This window comes from Ammospiza nelsoni, chromosome 16 (assembly GCF_027579445.1).
Source record: "Ammospiza nelsoni isolate bAmmNel1 chromosome 16, bAmmNel1.pri, whole genome shotgun sequence".
In the NCBI taxonomy this organism is placed as follows: Eukaryota; Metazoa; Chordata; class Aves; order Passeriformes; family Passerellidae; genus Ammospiza; species Ammospiza nelsoni.
In genome coordinates, this window is record NC_080648.1 from 15,643,969 (window position 1) to 15,664,527 (window position 20,559).

Below are 20,559 nucleotides of genomic sequence, written 5' to 3' on the forward strand. Positions count from 1 at the left end.
CCCCTGAGGCTCACAGTAAATCTAAAGCTCCCTTTGAAAGTTAAGTGTTTAACATGAAGGTGCTGCTGTCCCATTGATCTGCTGCCAATGTTTTAACAAGAGGATGCCACAAGTATTTCCCTGTGAGAGTTTTGCATGGTGAAAGGGGAGAGACCGTAAAATTACTTTTCTTGTGTTTGCACAAAGAGGGATTTGTCAGCCAGAGTGAAGAAGAGAGAGGGCCGCAGTGTGAAAAGTGAAGAAAGGAATGAAGTCTGTGTGTATTAAAAATTGTAAATAAATGCAAACATGTGTGCCTAGAAAATCAAGGTCTGTGTATAATTCAGAGAGAATTTATCCTAGAGAAGGGGCGAGTAAACCCACAGCTCTTCTGCTCCAGGGAATATTTTTTTTAAATTATTGACAATTTATACAATCTGGCTCCCTTCTAAACATAATTTTATTAGCATGAGAAGCCACTTGGCAGCAGGAAAGTAAGGCTGGTGAGTTCACAGTTTCCAAGACAAAGCGTTCTCTAAGAGGAAAGAAGGGAGAAGACAGATTTGGGAAGAAGATCCTTGCAGCTTCTGCCTAAAACCAGCCTCCACCTGCCATCTTCTGGGTGCAGGCTTAAATGGAGCAATATTTCCCTATGCTCAGCTGGCTTGTCTCTGCTTTCCAAAGGAGATGAGGCACAGGCAGTCACGCTGCTCATCAGCTCTCCCATCACCCTCCCACAATAACCCCTGAGAGAGGGAGCAGGGCTATGGAGGCTGGCAAGGGAACCTGCTGTCACCCACCCCCTGGCATGGGCAGAGTCGGGCAGGAGCAGTCTTTGGCTGCCCAGAATGTGCCAATTTGCCAGGCAGGACGGGACAGAGGGGCTGTGGCTGGTAAGGGCAGGAGGGCACAGCCCACAGAGCCGTGGGAATCGCCTTCCTTCCCAGGAGGAGGTGATGCAACAGCACAGGAGAGCAAAGCCAGCATCAAGCTCCGGCATGGCTGGATCAAAGCGTTCTTCTGGGTCTTATGGAAGAAAGAATCCAGCCAAGAATGGTGCTGAGTGTTATTTTATTGAGCAGAGACAGCAGAGGGAGGACGGGCTGCTCCTGTCTGCGGCCTAGGGCGGCTCAGCTCCTGCTGCTCGGGCCAGGGAGGACTCAGCATTTCCCCAGGTGCTTCAATCTTATTTTCCCTCCACTTCTCCTGGAAAAGGAGGGAGAGAGACTTAGACCAAGCAGCAAATGACAGACACAGCAGTTTGGGACAGAGCTCACCCACCCCAACAGGCCTGACTGGTGCCAGTGCATCTCCCTGGTGCCTCACAAGGAGCACCCACCCATTTTCTCCTCTCCTCTTTCTTCTCTGATTTGCCCCAAGATAAGGCAGCCTTAGCTGCACACTAAATGTAAGGATTGCTAAGGCAAAAACATTTTTCAAGCACATTCCATCCATCAGGGATGGTTCCTGTTGCATCTCCTTTAAAAGGTGACAAGGCTCAGGAAAAGGAGAGACATCCTGTTCTTTCTCTGAGATCTTGTGTCTTGTTCCACAAAGTTCATTCAGACTTTTCAGGAATAACTTGGCATGGCTCAGCTCCCACATTCCTCCAGCACTTCTCAGTACCCAGGAGTGTGGGCAGTGAGAGCTGCAGCCTGTGGCACATAGTGGGAATTGTGCATCAATTTAGTGCCTGTGGAAGGTACAGGCAGGATGCATTTGCTTCTCAGGCCCTGTGCTGCCTCTCAGCATGGCAACCAGCCTCCTGCAATGCCCAGAAATGAATTAAAATTAACTCATAGCACACAGCTCTGCTCCAAGGAGGAAACATTCTGCATGGCACGGTTCAGAGGCCGGTCCATACAAGAGGAGAAGCCTGGATACAGGGCTTCCCCTCCATGAAGAACACCCCTAGATCCATGGCAATGAAGGCAGAGCCTGCTGTTCCAATGCCCCCAGTGTCACTTACAGCACTGCCTTGCAGAAGGCACACTTGTTCCCATAGGTGACACCATCCGTGCCGCAGTGAGGGTTGGACTCCCTCGTGCAGTACACGCTTCTGTTCAGGAACTCTCTACAGATCTGCACAAGGAACAATAATTTAAAAAGAACCCTTTCAGGACCCCCATGCTCTTTGTTTCACTTTCCAAATTGGACCCAAGATTATTAATGTAAGGCTTTTTCTGACACTGCCTGTTTTCTGACAGAAAAAGCCCTCTCAGAAATGAACAGAAGCAGCGCTTCAGGGGAAATTTGGCCCCATGTTTGAGGAAGGAAATTGGAGTCACTTGGGAGAAGTCTTGACCTCCCAACAACAGGAGTGGATTAGCCTAGACATGCACGAGAAGAGTCAGCAGTGATGCTCTGTCAGGCACCTGGAGCTGAGCTACCTCCCTGCTGCATGACTTCAGTGTCTTGTGAAAACCTGCACTCAGTTTGGTGCTTGCTAAGCTCCTGCTTTCCCAGAGGAAGGAGGGAGAAACCATGAGGAAATTACCTAGGGAATTAAAAGTTATGCCCAGGAAGTGTACAGGTATTTTGTCTCTCTACAAATCCTAAGGATTAACTAAATTTGAGGGAATAAGACACTCAATAATCCATTTGCTTCATGAGAACATTGGATAGTGAAGCCAAGTCAAAAGTGGTGCAGTACATAAGCATTTGCCAAACCAACCATTTATTTCCCTGCTCTACCTGCTAACGTGGCCACACAACATTCCCCAGGCAGCAGTGAACTCCCCAGCTCTGGGAATACTTGGAAGGACCCACCTGCTCCCAGCAGACATTAAAAACTGTTTACCCAGCACCAAGATTTTGGTTATAAAAACATTCCTCCAAAGTGAAACGCCATGAATGGATGTGGCACTCAGTGCTATGGTTTAGTTGACAGAGTGGTGATCAGTCAAAGGTTGGATTCGATGATCTTGGAGGTCTTTTCCACCAGTAATGGTTCCATGGTTCTATTAAATGCAGATTCAGCAAGCAGAAACAGCAGCACTAACCTCTTCAATCTCCTGACCTGCTACATCTGGAACTAAAAGGGAAAAAAAAAAAAAAAAACAAAACAAAAAAGCAAATAAAAACCAGACAGGTTTTACACGTCAGCATTACTTTCTGATAAAGCCTGAGCTAAATTCACAAACCTTTTATGCAAACCACAGTGAAACACACTCCAGGTTTTTCCTACTCCGTCATCCCTCACGGGGGAAGAGGGGGCAGGAAATACATTATCTGAATTGCCTTTTAGTATTTTCCTATTTTGAAAAATGCTACTAAAATACCATGCAATCACTCATTCAGCTGCTAGCTACACCTCAGACACATAACCCAATCTCCTGGAAGGCAGCCACTCCTGGGGAAGCAAGCTGCCATATCAGATGTGGAACTGCACTCCCAGAGATTTCAAAACCACGGTGGCTTTTAAGGCTTTCAGGCTCCTGCTCCTCTGAGCAATGCAAGTGGCTGGTGCTGCTGACAGGAGGGGACTGTGGAGCAGGAGATCCTGTGGTTGGGTTCCAGCCATGCTCAGCACAGCCCAGGACAGGCTCAGCCCCGGTGAGATACCAAGAGATGTCATGGGGTGACAGGGAGCAGAACAGGCAGCAGTGGTCAGAACCAGCACCAAAATCCCCTCTGTAACCTCAGGCTCTGGGCTCTGAGCTCATCAGTGCACGCTCTTCATGTTTCTTCCCAGCAAAGCCAGCAGGCAAGAGTGTAGGTTGAGTCAGAGCTGTGAAATGGGGCGACCCTGTCACGTCTCTAAGGGGGAGCCTGACACTCCAGGGTGGGCTGAATGCAGATCTGCAGAATCTGGGTCACAGCAGAGTGGGATGAACACCCAGTTACACGGATTCTCACAGCCCAGCATTTGGTGAGGCTGTGCCTGCTGGTCAGAGGGGTCACTGCCAGCTCTGGGGCTGCTCAGGCGGCTCTGGGCAGGAGGTGGAAGGACCTTGTCCTACACTCATCTCTCCCCAGTGGAAATCCCACCCAACCCTCAGTCAGCTCTACCCTCATCCATCAAGCCTTCCTACTTCTCTTGCTATTTCTGTTGTCCTTTGGTGGTTTTTCCTGGTGCTGGCACCTTTACCCTGTCCTCAGGTTTGGCTAGGCTGCCATAATGTTGCAGGCACTGTTTTGGCTATCTGCATATTATTTACAAAACAGCTCATTAAATAGTTTTTATAAATATTGCATGCAGCTACAGAAGAATTTGTGATGATGCCTCTTGACATCTGTTTATTTTACAGGAGATTACAGGGTTTGCTGCTATTCTGCCTGGCCTTGGAAGGAAGAATCAGCCTTCTGACGGAACCCAGGCCCAATTAAGACTCAATTAGAGACAGATGAATATTTCATAACAAATAATGTGTACAAAGCAATTCACCCCTTCTCCATGCACAGCTTGCCATTTTCTCAAGTGACTTCTTTATTCAAATTATTCTCAGAAAAACAAGTATAAATAATTCTTGTTCCACATTTTCTTCAATAACTGTTGCCACACACCTTGCAGAGCTGGGTCAGCTGGACTCAAGCAAGTGATAAACACTGACATGATCTACAGGTTCAAAAATCATCACTCAGCTTCCCCACATCATCACAGAGATGGGTAAATCTCCAGATAAATAGCTGCTGGATCCTTTTAATTTGCCCTCTTTGTTCTGACTCCTTGAGGACATTTGAATTTAATTTTCAGGCTTTTCTCTGCAACATCAACGAAAGCTGAAACTTTCATCTAATTACGTCTCCACATCTCCAAGGAAAACACCAAATACCAAGATGCTCAGGATCAAAACAAGAGCAGACGACCTGGAGGTGAGCGAGCTTCTTCTTTAACTGGTTCAGCAAAACTCTCCAGTGAACGCTTGTACCAAAAATTCGTAATTACACTCTGCTTTGGTGTATGTGCTCGCTCTGTCTCCCAGTGACACGTCCACTACATTATCCACTGCAGAGGCCCACGAGGAGTGGAAATATGTCATAGGAGTGAGCAAGTCCTGCAGATATTTTCTACTTGCTCAGCTTTATCTTCAAGCCTGTCAGCCAGTGATCAAGACTCTCCAAAATTTGTTGTCAGGAGAGGTTTTGGTGTTTTTCTTTTCTAGGCTAGGGAAAAGATTACTTACCCGAGAGGAAAGAGAGCAGCAGCAGGCTGAGAAGCACTAAGGCACCTGTGGCCCTCATGCTGCAGGAAGTTCTTTAGTCCAAGGATGGAGCAGGAGGTGTTGTGTCAGTCCCAGAGCCCACAGTGTGCACACAGAGCTGCCTTTCTGTGTATTTATGTGCCTGTCCGTAGCTGTCCTCATTCCCCACCTTAATTGTGAGAACTTCTCCACTTGGTTTCTAAAGCCATTATTGGTCCTGGCCGGTTTATTGTGCTTTAAGGAATGCTGCCCTGTCCACATCAAACCTAGAAAGGGATAATTACATGAGTGATAGACGTGCTTGTAACATAATTATATTTTATTTTTTTTTCCAAATAGTCACAGGATTCTCACAAGGGTGAATTTTCAAAGCAGTGATTCATCAGGGAAGCTGGTAATTTTCATTCTCTGGGCCCTCTCCGAATGCCAGCACTGAGTGATGACACTCACTAGACGTTACGAAATAAATCACAGCATGAGAATGTGTTGTCTGTGAAACCAATTATACGTTGTTCCCTGGCTATTTTTGAGGATGGTTCTAAATTTGTGGAGTTGGGGTGGAGAAGAGCTGGGCTGTGACATGCTCTGCTCGCTGTGTGCACAGTCCCAGATAGGACTGCTGACTCTCCTCCCTGAACTATTTAAACTCTAGCTGTCAATGTTTTTCCAGTTCTTCACATTCACAAACATATGTTAGGGCTCTGCTCCCACCATAAGTGGCAGTGGTGGGAATTTGATGGGGAATTGGCAGATCCAAGCTCTATTTCCAGCTGAGGCTGTGCAAGGATTTGTGTTCAGGCACACCATTCGCCAAACACCTCTCCAGATAAGAATAAGCCTAAATTTTAGTATGCTTTCCCAAGGAGGCGAGGCTTAGGAGAGGAATGTGTGTAGATATATCTGGGTTTCAGTTCCCCCACTGAATTTTGAATACACAGCTAGTTGCAGCCAAATTTTACACAGGAGTGAGAAAAAAAATTAAAAATAAAGATCACATTTCTATACATTTTTTCTAGCAACAGAGGAAAGATGCTACCAGCATCCCCAGCCAGTTTCTGCAGGAAAGCAATGCTATGGGTGCCCTACATCTGGGGAAGCAAACTGAAATCAGTTTGCAGCTTGCCAGTCATCTTAAAATCCACACAGTGGCAGGGAAACCATGACTGACAGGCGAGTCCTGGGCTGTCTATTAAGGGTGATCTCACGACTCAGCCTCTCATGTAATTTAGTTATCAAACCCGTCAGCCGCAGCACCATTCCCAGCCACGCTCAGTTCTGCCACTCACAGCACTCCTTGTTTGCCTTTTCTGCTCTCAGACGTCACCACAGCCTCGATGCCTCAGCCCCTTATCTGCCCAAACAACGTTTTGGTTGCTGCAGCACAGCTGGGCTGGCTCCAGCCTCAGCAAACACAGGCAGGGAACAAACCCCGCAGAGGAAAAGGCTGAATTGCCAGCCGGGTGGTTATTGTTATTGCCCCTTTCCACTTCTTTGTGACACCTGAACAGGGACTTGGTGGCAAAGGGGGGGAATTCTGTCCCTCTCAGGGGTAGGAAGGGCACCTGGACCTTGCTGTGCAGAGTCTTGCTGGTGTCAAGCTGAGTCCCAACCTTTGCTGGCCACTTTTTAGATTTAAATGCTACAAACCTTTAATCTCCTAATCATCTAGAGGCTTATGAGACTGCCACATACTCACCACTTGTCCCCATTTTGCTGCAGGTGGGCAGCTCTTCTTTGGGCCTTTCCAAAGCCTTCTGAGCAGCTATCTGATTCCTCAGGCACAAGCTACCTCAGAAGGCTGACAATAAGACCTTGCCACTGAAGCCGATTTCCTGCTATGGCCAGAACTCCACCGCTCTGTGGCCGCTATGTGAACCTCTTGTCCAACAAGGAATTATAAAACAATTCAACAAACACATCCAAACTGGCTGCTTTTACTGTTCCTTAACTGTTTTATCAGACACTCAGGTAATTAGTGAGGATTCTTGTGACTCTCCAATTTCTCGCTGTTTTCTTAGGAGCAGGCAAAAGGTATGATGTGTAATTTATCTTACCTGTAGTAACACCAAAAGAACCCACGAAAATAAGAATTTCCATTCTTCTTCCTGCTCTCTGTGCTGGTTCTAGGGAAGACTAAGCCTCTTACATTCTGGTGGGGAGCACCTAAAAAATTCTTGGTCAAGAAATTATCTACTTCAGGAAACAAGACCAAAAAAAGTGTCTTGAAAGTCACAGATTTTGTCCTAAATATCAGCCTTAGCAGCAGGTGTTCTTTTACATAACAAGAGAATGGGAGGTGGAGAAAGGATGAGGAAGGGAGTGTGTTAGCCATGGCACTTGGGACTTTTTTTGCTTGTGCTGTTTGCATATTAACTCCTTGACTCACCCAAAGAGATGGCACATCATCACCAACAGTCACAGATGTCATTTATCCTGCAGTGCACGCTTCAGGATCCCACAAAGATGTTATCTTCACACCTTTTTTCCCCAGATAGAAAACACATTTGAGCCGCTAGCACATCTTCTTGCCCTTCTTTCCTGGAGTTAGAAAAGCCAAGACCTTTTCCTGAGGGGTCCTCTGCCTCAAATACCACCAGTACAGCTTTTTAGATCTCTTCTGCAAGAAGCTGAAAGCCTGAGCCCAGTCTAATTTCTCCTCAGGTTCTCATTAGGCTCATTACAGCCTTGCCTAGCTTGCTGCAATTTTCTGCTGATGGGCACAATCTCAATGGACACACCCTTCAAGGAAGCAGCAGTTCCTCATTTTCCTCCCTACGAGATACCTCCTCCCTTTGCCATGAGCCTCCTTTTTATAAGGCTGACCACCAGACCTGCCCCTTGCCCAGGTGTGACCAGGTCAAGCTGATCACACCCCCTCCCACACTCCCCCAGGACCATCCCACCAGGCCAAGGCCCCTGAAAGGAACAGTTCCTCCAAGTTCCAGTGCTGTGACAAAGACAAATCCATTTACACTCTGCAAGGCTTCAAAATTAGATTCAAAGTTGTGCTATTTTATAGCATTTTCTGATGGTTTGCTACAGAATGACATTCTGTCTTGAGGGCTTGGGCTGGTGTTTGGCTCTTTACTGTGGTTTATTTCACCACTTCTTCTGCCTGTCAGAAAAGTACCCAAAAGCCTGAAGACCATTACCCTGCCTGGAAAACAAAACCAAAATGGAAAACCACTCCATGGCCAAGATTGTGGCTGCATTTAATTTATTGATCAATCAAAGCAGAGACTGATGCATAACAGTTATGGGAGCAAGGAAGAGCATGTTTGATTGAAGAATTTGTGAGGGAAGTGTCATGTTGAAGGGTCCAGCTCCAGAGCTTAGCATTCTCCCTGGTGCCTGAAGAACAGACCTCCAAGGCTGCGTCTGAAGGGAGAGAGGGAGACCAAAATTAGAGACATGGATCTCACTTTTATAGCCTAACTTTGCCCAAATAACCCAAAAGCCATTGTGCTCTCCAAGTCATAGAGTACTTCACTTAATGTTCTGCTTCTTTTCAGATTCCTCCAGTTACACGCTTTCATAGGCTGAGGAGATTTGGGACAAACCCCATAATTTTGGACACCTCCTACGGTCCACCCTGACAGGGAGGCAGCCAGCAATGCTATGAGCCTGCAAGCAGAGATCTGCTTTTAATTGCAAGGGGAGGAGGAGAAGACTCACTAAGGCTTAGGATCTGGGTGCCTGGAGGGGGCTGGCAGAGGAGCGAGCGCTGGGAGAGGAGCACGTGGTAGGGATGGGAGCTAACGGGAGCTCTGGGGCTCCCACCAGCTGCACGGGAGCTGCTCAGGTTCCCTGGGCACGTGGTGAGCTCTGCACTTACGAGACAGCGGAGCAGAAGTGGCACTTGTTGGAGTAGGTCCTGCCGTCGGAGCCGCAGATGGGGTTGTACTCGGAGGTGCAGACCATGTTGCCGCCCTTCTGCTGGAAGTTGCTGCAGTCGATGTTGACATTTTGCTAATGGAACAAAAAACAGGGCTTAAAACTTCTGGTGCCTGTATTTTCCTACATAAGTGCTCTATGTTTGTTTAGTATTTGTGATGTGGCAAAGCGTGAAAGCACTTTTCAGGAGCAGGGCTCTGTTGTTCCAGTAATTCTGCAGACTCGGAGAATGTGCTTGCCTGGAACAGTCTGGAGTAGGGAGATGGTGGAGGCAAAAAAAAATCTAATAAATATTGTTATAAGTAGTGGAATGACCATGCTGGTATTTCCAGGATGGCCCTCCCACTGGCTGCTCTGGTCCAGCAGGCAAGCAGAGGCAAGTGGACAGAAAGGGGGTGGTCACAAGTCCCAGTGCACCGAGTTCTCCCACCCAGGGAATCACTGCTACTAATAGTGCTGCTGCATCAATGATGCACCATCTCTTGCTCATCCAGTGTCACAGCAAATGAAGGTCTCAGCACCTTCTTCCTGCTGTTCCCAGAGCAGAGAGGGGACCAAAATCTCAGCCATGGATTAGGTTCCATACCTGTTGACCCTGGCATAACTATTTTCCTAAAGTCCTATTTCCAGGCCAAGTGCACCAGGAGAGTGGAGGCATTTCTATCATTCAGCCATGAATTAGTGTTGTAAAATGTAAGAGCAGTTAAGAGTGCAGATTTCTGGCTTTACCTGGAAGCACTCTCCGTAGGTCCTCAGGTTCACGTCCAGGCCGCTCCTTTGGGGGGAAAGCAAGTGGAGAATGAATGAGCACAGTGCAGCTGCTTCATGAGCCAAACCGCCCCTTTGTGCTCCAAATACCAAAAAGAGAAATACTGATCCAAAAACCCTGCCCTGCCCTGGGCCCTTCACTTACGCCACAGCAGTACAGAAGTGGCACTTGTTCCTGTAGGTGATGCCATTGGTGCCGCAGATGGGGGAGTACTCCAGGGTGCAGGGGATGTTGTAACCACTGCCAGGCTTCAGGAAACCAGTACAGTCGATCTGAAACAGTCCCAGAGCAGCATTTGAATCTCTGCTCCCCTTTGCAGCAGCCCTGTGTAATGGAGTGTGGTGCAAGAGACACTCCCCCCTCTGCCCAGAGCTGCAAGATGAAAAGGGCTATGAAATCCTGCCTGTGGGTACAGCATCACTATCTGTTCTGAGGAGGGCTTCATCCCTGTCATCTTGGGGATTTTCCCCCCTGAATGCCACCATGAAGGATCCTTGCCTAAAATACCTCACACCTTTCAAAAATGGAATTTACACTCAGCTCTCTGCTCCTGCAATTACTCTGAGTGTATTGAAATGGGAGTCATTGTATTATGTGAAATTGCACAGACAGAATGTTTCTTTACTCTCTCTCTCTAAACTAAAAATAGACATTCTTTGTCACTTCATGGTAGCTCCCTATATTGATACTAACTTTTACTTAACTTTGTGATAAACATTCTGATAGAATCAGGTTTTTTCTGTTACAAAATTACAGTTTAGTTGAAATTCAAACTTCTTCTGGGAATTTCTTAGCCACAACAAGGCACTGAGTCTAAATGTAAAGGGAAGTGTTTTCATAACACAGAATGAAACACTCTTGAAATCGATAAGCTTCCTTTCTAAACTCTGTTTCACAGAAGGTCTTTTGCCTTTTAAAACTCACTGATTTTGTCAGTCCAAGCAAAATGCAAATTAAATTTCCTGCCAATCTGAAATTCTTCATTTTCACCCCATTTCTGAGAGCTAGCAATTGTGTGGGTTCAGTACAGAAGGAATCCTGGGCTAGGTTTGGGCCTGGCTGTCACCCAGCAGGGGAAGGAACCAATCTCAGGCCATACCCTAACACATCTTCCATCGTGTTTCTTGTCAAGGGCACGGTTGCGGCTGGAGGGAGAGAGGGAGAAGAAAAGCAGGGATTAATCTTTTCATGCCATGTTATCATCTCAATCATCAAGTCCCTCCACCCGTAAAGCCCCAGTAATTAATCAGATTCTGGGGCTTTGACACAGAAGATCCCGCGCATTAAGGAAGACAGAAACTTAAGAAAATTCCAGCCCACCCCACGATTAGTCACAACCCCAAGGGCTTCTTCCTGCTGCTTGAGCTGGCGCTGTGGGTGATCAGGGGACTTTCTACTCACAAGAAGTCCTTGCAGAGGGAGCACTCGTTGGGGTAGGTGCGGCCATTGGTGCCGCACACGGGGTCGTAGTTGCGGGGACAGACGACGTTCATGGTTTTTCCAGTGGCCATGTAGGCGGCGCAGTTGGCCTGGGAAAGGGGATTCATCATGTCTCCAAACTGACAGAGGGGGGTCCTTGCCCTAATCCTGGTTTTGCTGCACTGGGAGGCTACTGTGAGGAATCTCAATGGCTCCTCCATGGTGGAAGAAAATTTATATCGAGTTTCTTACAGCATAATGAAAGCACCTCTCTGCTGTTAAGACTTAAAGTAATTTTGGCAAGAATTATGGGCAAAAATGATCATTCCTTGGGGAATCAAGACAGGGAAGATATTAGGCAGATATTCAATAGTCATATAGATTTTCTACTGGCACTCTGTGCTGTGCTGACTCGCATTCTACATTATTAATCGCTGTCTTTTTAATCATCAAAGTGCTAAATTATCTCTCTCTGACAAAGGTGTTTTCTTACGTTGGGAAAAGAGGTGCACTTAGGGGCACTTCTTTTTTATTCATTCTCTCTTTTTTTTTCCCTCAAGCATTCCCTGACATATAGCGTGAGTATGAATTATTCATCTAGACTTAGAAATCAAGACTAAATGACAAAGATCTAATACTCACCCGTCTTTGAGCAACAGCAAGATCTACGATAAAAATAGAAATTACAAAATGTAAAAATTTTATTATGTGCTTCACTAAAATTCCTTTGGAATCATCAATTTCCCTACAGATCAGCCAAATACACCTTCTCATTACCAAGAAGTGATTATCCTCCCAAATGTTTCATCTACTCCAAGTAAATGCAAAGTGATACACCGAGATTAAAAAAAAAATCTTATTTGTGAAAACAGAAATTTTGACTCACTAAACTATAAATAGGACCTAAAATTTCATCCTTCTTTAGCTCCATAATCCCCACTAAGGCTCAAAAGCCTAAAGCACAGATCCATGTGTTTGTCTGCACAAGGGCGAAGCTCATTGAAAAGAGAGGCCGCGTATTCCCAAACCATCCCATCCCCAAGAGGCTGCACCGTCCTTCAGGATGCACAGAGACAGGGAAAGGATCAGGAGGTCTAGACCAGCATGGAGTGTAGCAAAAATGACAGAAATGACTTACCAGAAAAGCAGGCAAGAAGGACCAGCCCCAGAAGGGCAGCACAGTTGGCCATCTTCATGCTGGCGGCGGTGGTGGCGGCTGATCCGTGTGGGTCGGTTGCCGGAGAGTCCGTGGATGGTTCTCAGCCCTCTCCCTCCCCAGTATTTATATGCATCTCCCCGACCTTGTGAAGTCATCACCAGAAAGTAATTATTTGCTCTGTAAACTAAGAAAATTGTATCGATTACCGAGTTGAGCTCCAAAGAATACTTGTTTGTTAGAGAGATGCCCAGAAGAATTAAACAAAAATGTGAGCTACACCCAGCTTGTTAACAAAGGCGTCTTGCTGTACAATGAGTGATTTGTACTTTCCAAACAGGAGCACTGTCTCAATAGCGGATGTTATGAAATGGAATATGGAAGTTGGGGAAGGGAAAAAAGAGCCCATTTGTTGGAAGTGTTTGACTTGTGCTCACCATATCACATATGCTAGACAGGCACTGGGCTCTGGGAGACTTTCATGGTACAGCAGAGTGGGGTGACAGGAGCATGGGACATTTTACTGACATCATATCTGGGGTCTGGCAAGCATCAGTGCACTGTAAAGATGCTGAAGTCTCAGCATCTTTAAATCCCTCCACACTCTGTCCTGTAATTTCCTGGTACACTGGATTTCTCACCCACAGAAAGTCATCACGAGATAAAAGCATTACAAAAACCCCCAGAAGTTTATTAGACATTTCTGTGTAGGAGCAATAGTTATTCATCTGTTGGCAATGAGCACGAGTCTGATTAAGAAATTATGAGAATAAGTAGCCTTAAATCTGTACTAGGATAATGTTTCTTATTAATGGCAAGCAACTGGTATTCTGTGCAGGTGAAATGGGCTTGTTAATACCAAAGGCATTCCAGAAAAAATTCCAGTAACTGCAAACAGAAGGAGAGCCGTTAGGCTTCCCCCTTCTCCCTCAATTATATGGCATTAAATTTAGAGTGTCAGCTGAGAGTCGTGTTTTAGGGAAGATAAGTGATAAATAATGTGCTAGGCTCTGCTAAGTGGCTCGACTCTATCGCAAGTGTATGGAAAAACAAATAGGGGATATTGCATAAAATAATAAATTTTTGATTTAAGGTAGTCACGGAAGGAAGTGACGGATGGAACTTGTTTGTGCTTCAGAAGAAGCCTAATTCATACATGTGGCTTAAAGGCAGCCTGAGTTTTAAATAGAAAATCAGAATTGGTTTTCTTATTATCCTGGGAGATGTTCAACACTTGGCATGAGCAGATAAATCATAAAAATGTAGCTGAAAGTGTAAGGGAACCATAGTCAGAGAATGGAGCTTGTGGGATTTGGCCTGTTTATATCAATGAAATCATTTTCCTGAAAAATAAATGAATAATGCTATTTGGATCTCTTTCACAAATATCACAAGTGGAAGGGTTCCTTTGAAAGTTGTTTCTGTCGCATTCTTAGCATCCTGAGCGTGTTGACTTTCAGATTCCTTGAACTGATTGTGAGCACATTTGGAAAGGAAGCCGTAGTCACGGAAGCATTAATATTGATTAATCTCCAGGGGCAGGAATGCCAAAGTCTGAAAACAAAGCTTCCTCAGAGCCTGTACCAGCCACCAGTGGAGGTGCTGCTTGCCAGCCCCGTGGCTGGGGGGGCTCCAGGAGCAGAATCTCTCTCTACTTCAGCCCTGCCACCCAAACTCCCCCAAACCCACCTCCAGATCCGAGATCCCCATTAGCAGAACTGTGCTGCTTCTCCTGCTGCGTTTCCTGCCAGGCTGGAGCCAGCAGGAGCTGTTGTGCCTGGCAGGTGTCGGCCGGGGAGCGGCACCGCTCTCATGTTGAGCCAGCACCTGCCCTTTCATTAGCCAGATCCCCTGGGAGATCCGCTCTGCCTCACGTGCTGCCCCGAGGGTCTTGGTGCCCATCCAAAAAGCTCTTCTCCTCCAGCAGCCCCTGCCACTTCCCAGGGCAGCAGGGAGGAAAAGAGAAACGAGGAGAGAGCCTTGCTACAGGGTCTGGGAGAAGGGATGGGAGACAAAGGGCTGGCTCTGCAGGGCAGGGCAGGGCAGGAGAGCTGCTGGGACAGGTGTGACAGGGGATTGCACAAGGAGCAGCAGGAAACAGAGGGAATGGGGCAGCACTAATCACAGGAGAGCAGATAGACTGAAAGCAGGCATTAGGAGCAGTGAAAAACAGCAGTGCTCACAACGGTGAGCCTTGGGAAACGTCCTACACCTGTTGCAAATGGGAAGGGCAAAGTGAGCCCACCTGCCCAAAGCCCTGGGATGTGAGTGATGGTGCCAGACTGTTCTCAGTGGTGCCCAGTGACAGGACAAGGAGCAGTGCCCATGAACTAAAACACAACAAGTTCCACCTTGACAGGAGGAGAGAACTCTTTCCATTGAGAGTTGCAGAGCACTGGAACAGCTGCCCAGGGAGGTGGTGGAGTCTCCCTGGAGTCATCCCAAACCCACTTGGCCATGCTCCTGTCACCTGCTCCAGGTGCCCCTGCTTTGGCAGGGGGGTTGGACTGGAGGATCTCCAGAGGTCACTTCCAACCCAAACTATCCTGTGATTCTGAGGCTCAGAAATACCATGATGGAGGGCTCAGTAAAGTGACTTTGGGATTATTTTAATGTTACTACAGACACGAGATCCATATAGAAGGTTAAATAAAACTCTTAAATAAAATGCTTCCTTCTATTCCAGACTCCTAGAGGACAAACATTCAGGAAGGTTATGGCCACATGGATGGGATCAATGTTGGCCATCATGTCAGGAGTCCTCTTGTATTAAGGTATATTTCCAGTAACTCTGGGTTTCTAATCCAGCAGCATTTCTTCCCATAGCAGTGATAATCTCCTGGGAAGCTTTTCCTCTGATCTTGAGACTTCCTACCTCAAGTCCATAACCAACCACAACCTAAAAAATTTTTCACTGATGATGCTCCCTGCTTTGGTTTAAAACTTGCCATAGTCTTCATCTGGCTACAAAGAGCAACAACGGGGTTTTTTTTCATTATTATTATTATTATTATCAAACACGAGGGTGGGTGTGTGCGCGCAGGATTTGCTGCCGTGCCAGCAGCAGCATCCCTGTGCTCTGCAGCAGTCACGGACAGCGAGAACAAAGCGGCTGCAGCCCGGGCAGGAGCTCCCTGCGGCTCCGGGCGTGGGGAACAACCGCAGGAGATCCCGGCCGAGCTGCTGTTCCCACACCTCTGCACACGGGGGCAGAGCTGCATCTTCTATGAGAGCAGAAATTCAATTTACAGCCCGCAAAGCCCCTGCTCTAAGCCGCACTCACCTATTATTCCTCCTTGTAGTTCAGCCATCTGATTGCTGCCTGAATATCCCCAGTCTTTTAAGCATAGATGATATCACAGGCAAGGGTGTCTGGAATTATTTGACTGTCTGGAAGCTGCATGCTAACAGCTTAAGGCTGAGGATCCCAGTCCCTCAGTGAATCTCAGCTCTGCCTCGCTGCAATAGCTCTGACACAGCCAGCCCCCCAAAACACCCACAATTAATTCACTTTTCAAACATAATTTTGTTTTTCTCCACATCAAGTAAGAATGCAGTAATAAACCATTTCTCCTGACAGAAGCCACAGAGAGAAACTGCATTAACAGAAAGGTCTAGACTGGCCTGAGGTATATTTTGGCCAGCAACAAGTCGAACAATGCACAAAAATAGAAGAAATTTTATATAAAATAAAGCAAAACAAAATAAGTACATGCAATGTGTTAATCAGGTTATGGGGTAATTGAATGGCATTTACTGAATCCAAAACATCAGATAATAACATAAAGTGCTGAGGTACTGCTCAAAGAATTGTACCATAAAATACCTTGGCAGGCAGACAATGTTTCCTGCCTTGAATTTCCTGGAGGGAGAGTTAGATTAGTAATGGTGAGAGGATTTGTGCTGTTGTGGCAGGATTTTACTGAGAAGCAATAAAAAAAATTATTTCCAACGAGGTGCTCATAAAGGAGAATGCTCTTCCTCTCCATCTTAAGGAGCATCCAGGATGAGCTGCTGGGGCAGGAGGCCGGGGCTGCACTGGGGTCCTGCCCTGCCCTTGGTCACTCCTGAGCAGCCCCAGAGGATTTATCATTTCTACTCACAGAAACTGCCCTTAATTGCCTGCTGGATTTTCCTGTTTGGCAGACGTGCCCCTGCAAGAGGCCCTCTGAGCATCGCAGGGATCTCCAGCACGACTGGGAGCTCTGCTGTCTCCAAGGCATCGCGGCTCCTCAGGGCCATCCTCATCCTCCCTGCTGCTGCCTGAGGAAAAAATAACTGCTGCAGCTGCTGCTCTCCTACCCTGACTCCCACGCTCTGCAGAGGGGGAGAAGAAGGAGCCTGAATGTGCCCCACACCCCCAGCACCACCTCCCAGAGCCTCAATTTATCCTGGTCCCCAGAAATCACATCTGAAAAGCCTTCCTGCACACAGACAGGAGGGACATTCCAGCCCCAGGAAGGGAGTTGGCACTAAATGGTTGCAGAGAATCATGTCTTTTGGAAATAAATTGTCTCCTTTTAGAGAGCTGCTCTCTGCAGTCTCTGGGAAGTGACACATTGTCACTTAAGATCATTAACTATTTGACTGTGAGGCTGCTGCCTCTGCAGCACGCGGCACTGGCAGCGCCTGGCTGTTAATGAATAATAAATTAACACCACGACTCTGAGCCCTTCCTTTCATCAGCCGAGGCTTCCAGAGGCCGGAGAATCTCAAAGGATCCTCTACAAGCGACAGTCAAGGTAATTACCTTCAACCAGCACTAAGTGATGGGTGAGGTGCCCAGATGGGCTCGGTGGTTGCCAGCATCCCCTGGACAGCAGCTCTGTTAGCTCTGGCTGCCCACGGGTGTTCTGCAGTGCCCCTCAGCAATGAACCAGCGTGGGCAGCCCAGAGAAAACTCCCTGTGACATTGCTCTGGGGAGCAGAGCAGATTGCAAAAGGCTTTCTCTCAGCTACAGGTGAGTTTTCAGTCCTGCTCGCGAGGTGGAGGCAGCTTGGAATGTGACCTTCCTCGCATGTTCTCCTGCAGGTGTAAGAAATTGGGGATAACCCTGGGAACTGAAACAGGGGTGAGCAGCTCATTGTGCCAGCAGGACCCCTTCTGTGTGGCAGAGCAGTGTCAGAGCACCCCAATTACAAGTCTTGGGATTGTCTCTAATCGTGTTAATGTTTAGGTTTGCCTGGGGCCTCTTGGTGCTGCCAGGCTACAGAGAGTGAGGCTGGGGGAGGCTGCAGGTGTTTGACAGCAGCAGCTGGGAGGGGAGGGAGGCAGCTCCTCTCAGCCAGGCTCCTCTCAGGCTCTGTCACATCCCCTCAGAGCAGGAAAAGGACAGGAGCACCAGGATGCATCCCCAGCCTGGCTTTTCTTCTGGAAAGCTGGATAAAGGCAGATGCCCGCCAAAGCTGCCCATTGCCTTTGCAGTTGGTGTTTTTGTGGATCAGAACACCCTTCTCCCTCTCCCCTGTAATTTGCCCATTAATTCCCACACCCCAGGGTTGTTGCAGTGGTATAATCATGCAACCTGCTAGGTAAAGCCAGAATGAGACTGAAGGAGAACATAAATGCTGGGTCTTTTTTTTATTGTCAGAGGTTTCAGGGTTGATAAGAGGTATTCAAGGGTCAGGGGTTTAGGAAGTCATCTGCCATGGGGAACATTATCAGGGAGGGATGCTCTTTCTCAGCTGAATCCTGTCAAGAACTTAACAGGCTTCAAGAGACCGCAAGGCAAGAACTCCACGGCTTCTCCTGCAGAGAAAGAAATCAGTAAGAAATCAGTACCTCAGAGACAGAACATCTGGGCTTTTACTGCTGGTCTGTCCCTCTGCACCACAGAGGGACTTCTGAACTCCATTCCACATATTTCCTTTTATTATTGACATATAAAGACAAGCAAAGTTCTTAATTTAAAAGACCAAATAGTCTTTAAGAAACAGACTTTGCTGAGAGAAAACTCTTTTGCAAATCATGTAAGAGGAAAACATGGAACACAATGTTGTGTCTTTATATCTGAAACAAAGGAGTTCCTAGCAAACTCTCAAAAAAAAAATTAAAAATTACCCTTAATGGTGAGAGAAAAACAAATGAAATAAAAGCACTTTACTTCTCCAGCCAGTGTCCAAGACTGATTAGCCAGTTTAAGCTAAGTTAATTCACCACTGAGTAGGTGAAGAGATTTATTCCATACGTACAGGTAGGCATTGCAGAACGTGCATTTGTTGGGGTAGGTGACACCATCAGACCCACAGTGGGGGACATACTCCATGGAGCACATGTTCCTGATGGTCCTCTGGTTCCTGCAGTAGACAGGTGCAGCCTGTATTCACAAAAAAAAAAAAAAAAAAAAAAAAAAAAAAAATCAAAAAAAGAGCTCTTAACCAAAGCTGGGTGAGAAAGTTGGCATCAGGAGGCCCCACACACCCCTTGAGCTGCCCCCTTGCTGCCCAGATGCTGAGGAAAAGCCCAGGGATGGGGCAGGATGCAGAGGAGTGCTGCCTCCAGCCATGCAGAGCCTGGGAAACCACTGCAAACGATGCTGCAGTAACTTTGACAACAACCTGGACATGAGCTGACTGCTGCCCTACTTGTTGAAGCTATCAGCAGATGAAAATGGCAATTTCACCCGATAATATCTGTGGCAAATATTGCTCAGGCAGCTGGGTGTCTCAGGATTTTGAAAGGCTCCATCATGATGTGATTAGTAAAGATTTATACAGAAACTGCTTTAAGGAAAGAAGGGATGGAGAATAGAAAAATCTGTCCTTTACCTGCAGCGCATCAGTAGCTGGAACTAAAAAAAAAAAAAAAAAGAAGAACAAATGAAATATGTTACAAATGTAATTCATAGATTCTGTTAAAATCTGAGAATGCATGCCCTGAATACATATCTTCCAACTCCCCATGTGCTAGCAAATTATTCTTAGACAAAAGGAAGTTCAGGCACAATGTTGTGCCATACTGTATGTTGATTCTGTAGTGTTTTTATTTAATGAGGGTTACAGTCAAAATGGAAAAAGCTGTGTAAAATAAAAGAAGAGAAAGGCATTTTCTATGGTTCAAAGGATGGAACAGGACATGAACTCAAAGCAAAGCAAATTATTGAGGTAAAGAGGGACATAAAGCTGACAAGTACACAGAGGCATCTTATATGCATTGCCAATATTATTTTTAAATAAGAATAGTATTTAGTGAGAAGTGAATTTATAAAGCTCCTACAGCAATTCAGGCTCTCAAACTACACCTCGGTTCAGGATGACTGCAAGAAATGTTCACTTTCATTCAGTAGAATAATTTGTGTTTCTGCAAGATTTCAGAGGTTAAGCACTGGTTGTCTGAGTCTCTGGGTTGCACCACGTTCGTGTCACTTCTTTCATTATGCATAAACTAGCACTGAGAGCAGAGCTGTTCCCACAGTTGTTCTTACCCACTCAGTTCTGTTGCTAAAATATTACCCCATAAGTGATAGTCTCTGATGTCAAGTCTTTTCAACACTATCTTTCTAGGAGTAAATAAGTCCTTGCAGAACGGAGCTCTTTCCAGTCTGAGGATGTTTTTTTTTTGTGGTTTTGAAGACAGCCAGCGCTTACTCCAAGGCACAGCCACTCACCTGAGATGCAGAAAAGGGCCAGAGAGAGCAGAAGCAGCACTCCCGTGATCTTCATGGTGGCTGGATGAGCTGTGAGCAGCAGAGCTCGGCTTTTGCTCAGGAAACACAGCCTGGGTTCTGTCCTCAGGTGCCAACCACGCTTATATGTATGCCTGCACCTCTGGGGGGCGTGTGTGTTTGTGCACGTTCATATTTGCCTTATCCACCCTTATCCTGGGGCAACACTTCCAGCCTTTTGTCTCAGAGGTAATATCAGTGGAGGTAAGCTGTGCTGGAAGCCAAGAGTGGTGTTTCTTCATCAACGGGAGTCACGGGGAGTTCAGATGTGTGAGATACACCCTCTGAGTCCTTATTTTAAGTGAAATATGTGACAGTTTCCCCCTGAAGGACCGCAGAAAATTCCTGCAGGCAAAAGAGCCACTGTGCAAAGTGCTGTCAGGTTTTCTGTGTGTTCACCTATCACTGCTTATTTTTGTGCAGTGCTTTTTCACGAGAAAAACATTGAACGAAAAGCTTCCATAGCAGAAAGGCTCTCCTTTTATTTTTGTGCTTCCCAAGTAAAACATCACTAAGTTATAGTGAAAGCAGGAA

General features: G+C 46.6%; 3 protein-coding genes across 3 annotated transcripts; all 3 read right to left on the reverse strand.

Annotated features, from left to right (window-relative positions):
* Positions 1-1,033: 1,033 nt before the first annotated feature.
* LOC132080555 (serine protease inhibitor Kazal-type 6-like) lies at positions 1,034-7,830 on the reverse strand. The gene is made up of 5 exons (XM_059483776.1): positions 7,510-7,830; positions 5,106-5,389; positions 2,982-3,013; positions 1,949-2,061; positions 1,034-1,185 (listed from the first exon to the last, which is right to left on the reverse strand). The coding sequence occupies exons 2-5, from the start codon at positions 5,161-5,163 to the stop codon at positions 1,140-1,142; spliced, it is 249 nt and encodes an 82-aa protein (XP_059339759.1). The 5' UTR covers positions 5,164-5,389; positions 7,510-7,830; the 3' UTR covers positions 1,034-1,139.
* A 493-nt stretch (positions 7,831-8,323) lies between these two features.
* On the reverse strand, positions 8,324-12,563 carry LOC132080543 (ovomucoid-like). The gene is made up of 8 exons (XM_059483757.1): positions 12,344-12,563; positions 11,848-11,870; positions 11,188-11,315; positions 10,886-10,931; positions 9,931-10,058; positions 9,747-9,792; positions 8,959-9,092; positions 8,324-8,501 (listed from the first exon to the last, which is right to left on the reverse strand). The coding sequence occupies exons 1-8, from the start codon at positions 12,399-12,401 to the stop codon at positions 8,456-8,458; spliced, it is 609 nt and encodes a 202-aa protein (XP_059339740.1). The 5' UTR covers positions 12,402-12,563; the 3' UTR covers positions 8,324-8,455.
* A 5,364-nt stretch (positions 12,564-17,927) lies between these two features.
* Positions 17,928-20,145, reverse strand: LOC132080701 (ovomucoid-like). Its single transcript, XM_059483949.1, has 4 exons — positions 19,969-20,145; positions 19,130-19,152; positions 18,554-18,678; positions 17,928-18,110 (listed from the first exon to the last, which is right to left on the reverse strand). The coding sequence occupies exons 1-4, from the start codon at positions 20,021-20,023 to the stop codon at positions 18,065-18,067; spliced, it is 249 nt and encodes an 82-aa protein (XP_059339932.1). The 5' UTR covers positions 20,024-20,145; the 3' UTR covers positions 17,928-18,064.
* Between the last annotated feature and the right edge of the window lie 414 nt (positions 20,146-20,559).

Coding starts and splice junctions, on each gene's coding strand:
- LOC132080555 (XM_059483776.1), bottom strand. CDS start 5,163: ATGAGGGCCACAGGTGCCTTAGTGCTTCTCAGCCTGCTGCTGCTCTCT. Junction 2,062..2,981: donor CAGGTCAGGAGATTGAAGAG/GTTAGTGCTGCT, acceptor TTCCTTGTGCAG/ATCTGTAGAGAGTTCCTGAA. Junction 1,186..1,948: donor GCCTTCTGCAAGGCAGTGCT/GTAAGTGACACT, acceptor CTCCTTTTCCAG/GAGAAGTGGAGGGAAAATAA.
- LOC132080543 (XM_059483757.1), bottom strand. CDS start 12,401: ATGAAGATGGCCAACTGTGCTGCCCTTCTGGGGCTGGTCCTTCTTGCC. Junction 10,059..10,885: donor ACGATGGAAGATGTGTTAGG/GTATGGCCTGAG, acceptor GGACTGTTTCAG/ATCGACTGTACTGGTTTCCT. Junction 8,502..8,958: donor CACTTCTGCTCCGCTGTCTC/GTAAGTGCAGAG, acceptor CTCTCCCTTCAG/ACGCAGCCTTGGAGGTCTGT.
- LOC132080701 (XM_059483949.1), bottom strand. CDS start 20,023: ATGAAGATCACGGGAGTGCTGCTTCTGCTCTCTCTGGCCCTTTTCTGC. Junction 19,153..19,968: donor GGCCCTTTTCTGCATCTCAG/GTGAGTGGCTGT, acceptor TTTTTTTTTTAG/TTCCAGCTACTGATGCGCTG. Junction 18,679..19,129: donor CAGCTACTGATGCGCTGCAG/GTAAAGGACAGA, acceptor TTGTGAATACAG/GCTGCACCTGTCTACTGCAG.